Source organism: Sapajus apella, unplaced genomic scaffold, assembly GCF_009761245.1.
Source record: "Sapajus apella isolate SASKATOON/1434 unplaced genomic scaffold, GSC_monkey_1.0 scaffold31, whole genome shotgun sequence".
NCBI lineage: Eukaryota > Metazoa > Chordata > Mammalia > Primates > Cebidae > Sapajus > Sapajus apella.
Window position 1 is genome coordinate 7,328,093 of NW_022436971.1, and position 5,947 is coordinate 7,334,039.

Genomic DNA, 5,947 nt, shown 5'->3' on the forward strand with positions numbered 1-5,947 from the left:
TCATTATTACCTTCCTTTTTATCAATGAGGAGCCTAAGATTCCAAAAGATTAGACGGCTTGTCTAAGGATATGGAACTAATGAGTGTTAAGACTAATTAGATTCAAATTCAAATATTCAAAAGTTATAATGATGTCTCTTTCCTTCGTTCTAAATAGAGTTATTACCCATCTGGTACAGATTAATCATTTCATTAAGTTCCATGCGCAAACTACCCAGCAGTTACACTGCAGGTCTAAGGATTCCTCCTCCCTCTTTTCCTCATATTCTCTCCTACTCTACCTCCACCTTCATCTCTATTCCACCTGTACATATGTATTCCACCCCTGACGCTAGCTGAGAAGACCACAGCTGAAACACATCTTCTGATGCTCCCTAATTTGATGTAAACCAGTCCAAACTATATCAGTTGTGACTACGACACTTAGTGAGTACCTACCATTTTCTAGGTGTCCTCCCATGTGAAGACCACGAGAGATACACAGACATAACCCTGTCTTCTAGGAAACTTAAAACCTTAACAATCTGGTCAAGGAAGTCAAATGTACAAACTCAAACAGCCAACACCAGAAGGCTGTTCGTCCTCAGTGCCAGTGAGAGTCACACATGAGGTGAAGGGAGCAGAGATCTTTATAGGCCCGAAGTGGTCAAGAAAGGACTTGAAGTAGCATTTTTCCTTACCTAAAGGCTCTTTTTCCTTATCTGAAGAACCTGCAACGGGTGGAGGATGGGAAGTGGGAGATCACAGTTCCAGAAAGTAAGCACCCTGAGAGCAAAAATGGTGTCCCGTTTTTCCGCAGCTCTAACAGGGAACAGGCAAGGCCAGGCACATGCTGGATAGAGAGGTGGATGAACGAATGAGCCTTTAAAAGTAGCTTGGTATACAGGTAGGAAATTTGTAGCTTGAAGACGGGTCCCTGTGGCACTAACCCTGATGTTAATGAGGCATTTTACAGTGAACCAAGCACTGTGCTTTCCACCGTTATGTGTAATCGTTCCATGGAGAGGGCAGGGAAGCATTCGTAAATGGGCCTGCTCAGAAGCCTATACTTACAGTAAGCCCAAGCTTCTCCCACTGTACCTCTGCCAGTGTCAAGATCATTTGAGGATGACTTTCTTTTTTTTTAGAGAGGCCAATGTCATAATGTCTTCTTCAGTGATCTCAAAGTGTGGTTCCCAGCTCTGCAGAAGCAGCAGCTCCTGGGAACTTGTTAGAAGTGCCAATTCTCAGGCCCCATCCTGGACCTATTGAATTAGAAGTCCTAATACTGAGGCCCAGGTTTTTTTGTTTTCGTTTTCATTCCCCCACCTCGAACCCTCACCCCAAGTCCTCCAGGTGATTCTGATGTGCGTTAAAGTTTGAGAACTACTCGCCCATTCTATTTCCAACTGATTCATGTTGCTAAATTCTTTGTCTTATCTATGAAAAACAGTCCTACCTCAGACTTCCTCTGGGCAGGGACCATTCTCCAGAAGGTGAGTTGAACTGAATTTACAAGTCCCAGGAGCCCTTAACGGAAAACACGAAATGCCCTGAAGAGTGGCATTTTTAACAGGGCCTGTACAGATATCTGTAATTCAAAGTACTCTTCAGGCATTGCCATGGCGAAGGCCTCCCCTACTCTGGGGTTTCAGTACGTATGAACCACAGCAGCCTGAACACGGTACTGGGTACCCAGTCTCCACCATTAGGCTGGGAGGAGGTTCCCCAGCGGGCGCAGGACTCTAGGCGCTGAACTCTCCCAACCAATCAGGAGCCCTCAGAGGGAAACTACAAGTCCCAGTATGCCCCACGCGCACCGTCAGGGGCCGACTCGCCGTGCCCCAGAGTTCTCCGCGTACAGGTGGCCACCTGGATTCCGGGAAGGAGGCGGCGCCGGAATTTCTGTGGAGGGGTCGGTGGGCCCTCGGGCCAGGCGGTGATGGCCGTGGCCACCGCGGCGGCTGTACTGGCCGCCCTGGGCGGGGCGCTCTGGTTGGCGGCCCGGCGGTTCGTAGGGTCCGGGGTCCAGAGGCTGCGCAGAGGCGGCGATCCCGGCCTCATGCACGGGAAGACAGTGCTGATCACTGGGGCGAACAGCGGCCTGGGCCGTGCTACGGCTGCCGAGCTACTACGGCTGGGGGCGCGGGTGATCATGGGCTGCCGGGACCGCGCGCGCGCTGAGGAGGCGGCGGGTCAGCTCCGCCGCGAGCTCCGCCAGGCCGCGGAGTGCGGCTCAGAACCCGGCGTCGGCGGGGCGGGCGAGCTCGTAGTGCGGGAGCTGGACCTCGCCTCGCTGCGCTCGGTGCGCGCCTTCTGCCAGGAGATGCTCCAGGTGTGGGCCTCGGGTGGTGGGGGGCCGGGCTGGGGAGGAGGGCCTGGGAGCGGGGTGGGAGGGGCCTGCGGACCGCGGCTGAGCCGGGAGGGACTGCCCTGAGGTCGGGGTATGACCTTGGGGACCGCTGAGGCTTAGAGGAGTCCAAAAGCCACTCTGAGGCGGCTGGGAAGCTGCAGGGTTCAGAAGGAAAGAGGAGCTAACTGGGAGGGCTGCCTTCTGTCCTCTAAGGATGTCGAGAAAGAAATGGGCCCAAGAGAAAAATAAATATAAGCCAGTTTCTGAACACTTCATTTCGTTATGTGAGGATCGCCCCGGAGATAGATCCATGGCCTCTGGATTGTTTTTCCTGTGTCAGAAGTGAATCTGCACCGAGCTGTGTCTCTAGAACCCCAGAGCACTGGGAGAAGTTGCTAGCCAAGGACCTCAGATCAGTCCTTAGAAAAATATTTATCTCTCCCCTAGCCTCTGCCCCTTTTCTGCTGGGAAAGGGAGCTCGCTGCTTCCAGTAAACTCAGCACCATCCTTAACGGGACTCTGGTCTGATTTCCAGGTAGAATAAAGCTTGGAACGCAGTGGTCATGCTCCAGACAGGGACAGGAATAAAAATAATATAATACCCAGCATTTATTGAAGATCTATATGCCAGGAGCTTTGCCAAGCATTTCAGATCTTCCTTTTTGTTTTAAATGAAAATAAAGTGTCCTTGCCTATAACTGTCATTGAAGCTGCACGGTAACCCTGTGGAGTAGGCATTATTATCTCCATTTTACAACTCGAAGAAACTGAGGCATAGGAAGGCTAAGCAACTTGCTTGTGGTCTGCCTCCAGGACACTTGCTCTTAACCCCGTTCCTTCCTCCTGCTGCCTGGTAGGGAGGTATGAGGCTTTGTTTGTGCAAATGGTAGGTGATTCCACGTAAGTGGATGTTCTCTGTTGAGACTGAGGTAGATGGGTTTCTTGCAGGGGTAACTGGCATTCAGAGGTCATTTGTTCAGAAGAGTGAAATTTAAAATTAGCTGGGACAAGAAAGGTGCCTGTATGACATGGAGTCTCTTGAATATAGAGAACAGGTTCCCAAGTTTTCTCAGTAATTTTCTCATGATGCCCTTAGGCCAGAAGTATTTACCAGTTCATTTATTAAGTAGTTAAGTCCAAATGACTGTAAAGCGAAAAGTTTCTGATACAGATCTCAATCGATTTACAAAGCTTATTTTGCCAAGGTTAAGGATGCACCCCTGACAGAACTTCAGGAGGTCCTGAGGACGTATGCCCAAGGTGGTCACGGCACAGCTTGGCTTTATACATTTTAGGAAGACATAAAATTTGTAAGATGTACATTGCTTCTCCTGGAAAAGTGGGACAACTCGAAGTGGGGGCTTCCAGGTCATAGGTAGATGAGAGATAAAAAGTTACATTCTTTGGGGTCTTTGATCAGCCTTTTACTGAATGCACAATTTACATGTGCAGGGGGGATAGAGGAATAATCACTTACGTCTTAGACTGGCTCAGTGAGTTTGCATTTTCACAAAAACAGAAGACTAGAGGCAGAAATCAGATTTGTCTCAGGTGAGCAAAGGCATGACAATTTTGAGTTCTTTTATTTGGCACTTGTGAAAATGAGCTATCAGTTTATTAATAGATTGCCGGGGTGAAATTCAACAACTGTTTTAGGGTAAGGATCTTGAGGAGGCCCATATGGGCAAACTGTGAGGGTGGTATGTAGCTTCTTTTATTTTGTAGCTATCTTAGGAATAAAATGAGAAGTAGGTTTGTCTGAATCAGTTCCCAGCTTGACTTTAACCTTCGCCTTAGTGATTTGGGGCTTTGAGATTTCTTTTCCTTTCACACAACCTAATATGTAGTTATGTCCTAACAACTTAGTAGCTGTTTGAGAAAATAACATATACTTGAAAGAAAAAATAATTATTTTATTATTAAACAGCCATAATTACTAACAGGAAATGTATGCCTGTCGGTCACGGCACCACTGTCTGAAACCTTGGAATCAGATTGGACACTGCCACCCTCATTTCCTGTTCTGGGTAGATTTTTAGCATTGTTCTTGTTTTTTATTACAACAACTGCTAACAGCTGCTTAAAAGTCAGCTCTACAAAGAAATAATATCATCGAAAGGAATATAGCACAATATAATGTTGAAGCTGTGAACCACCTGTAGCTGGTAGTTTTTGAGGTATTGAGCAAAGTATCAGTGTTTTTCTCAAAAATTAAAATATTCCACAACACCCTGAGAGTTTGCTGCAATGCTGTAGGGCACACTTTGGGAGCTGTTGCAGAACTACAGACTTGGCTTTTTCTTTTTTTATTGTTAGTATTTCATTATTGTGTAACACAGGTTAAATAATACTCATCTATGAGATTTTGAAGCATTAAAAATGGGTCTTTCTGTTCTTCATTAAAATATAGATGGGGCTGGGTGTGCTTCTTTGGCACTGGAGGCAGAACTAATTAAAAAGTGAGGACACAGAGATAACTAAGTTGTCCTTGTTTCTAAGTATTTCTGTTCCTGCCTGGCTCTGAAGTTAAGTGACTATAATTAGAAAGAAAAAAAAAATGGAAATGTAGATTTCCCACAGGTTGGTATTCTTGGTATTTATGTCATTTATCTCCTATAATTTAAAAAATAGTAAATGATAAAATTTTAAAATAACACAAGCCCAGAAAAGAATGATAGCTAAAAAATGATTAATTCAGGAAACTCTTCCAAATGATTAGTGAAAAACAACACTCCTTTCTTTTTCCCATGAGTGAACTCTTGCCTTCTTTTTGAAGTTGACTGTTGGAAAACCCAAAGATGCTTAAACAGGCCAGAATGAGAAATAGTTAATCCTCTGACAGGTGGGCTTTGATAACAGTTGTGAAATGTAACACATTTTTCTTTTTGCTTATACTTGGCAGAAGGGCCAGTGAAATTTGAAATTTGACCTCAAATTAATCATGGGCCATCACAGTGTCTTTACACGTGGAACATGTAGTACATTGCTTTGTCCATCAAAAGAAACAGAGAACAACCGAGAAAAGGCTAGAGAAGACCATCTTACATGATTTAGTGAATAAAAAGACTTACCTATGGGAGCAGTCCAAATGTTAAGACTTTAATCTGGAGCAATACAAAAGCATATGGTCAAAGTATAAAATATTGACTGTACAGATCTCCTAAATTAGAGTCCTCCTTATGTAGGATATTTATTACCTATTTAATTTTTTCTTAATATTTAATTATTCATTATAAATACCGATTTATTCATGATGTTCTCTCCAGCATTAAGTTTGCATTTCTGACCCTTTCTATTGCTTTTTCAGTTTTAAGGACATGACTTGAAGTTGTTCCATCCCCATGGTGCCATTTATCCCGAGAGAACTACAGAATAATGCAACCATAAGTTTGCCCTTGGTGTTGATAACTAGTAGCTCTGGGAATAAACTATGCTTACCTGTCTTCTGCTGTATATGGCCTGTCTAGCTTACCTTGCCTCTCTAGCTGTTTTGAAAATCCCAGTTAGAAAGCCATGCTAGCCTACTAATTAAGAAAATAGGCCTTGATGTCAAAGACCTCATCTTCGGATCTGATTTTTTTTTTTTTTTTTTTTTTTTTTTTTTTTTTTTTTTTT

General features: G+C 44.6%; 1 protein-coding gene and 1 long non-coding RNA gene across 2 annotated transcripts in view; one reads left to right on the forward strand and one right to left on the reverse strand.

The window, feature by feature from the left end:
- The window catches only part of LOC116561998, an 89,149-nt gene extending 87,349 nt beyond the window's left edge, over positions 1-1,800 (reverse strand). The window contains exon 1 of the long non-coding RNA XR_004273702.1: positions 1,439-1,800. This is a non-coding gene — a long non-coding RNA (uncharacterized LOC116561998). The remainder of the gene's footprint in view (positions 1-1,438) is intronic.
- A 12-nt stretch (positions 1,801-1,812) lies between these two features.
- Positions 1,813-5,947, forward strand: part of RDH14 (retinol dehydrogenase 14) — a 6,337-nt gene continuing 2,202 nt past the window's right edge. Inside the window, exon 1 of the mRNA XM_032294054.1 lies at positions 1,813-2,314. Coding sequence (XP_032149945.1) covers positions 1,922-2,314 — 393 coding nt within the window. The 5' untranslated portion in view covers positions 1,813-1,921. The remainder of the gene's footprint in view (positions 2,315-5,947) is intronic.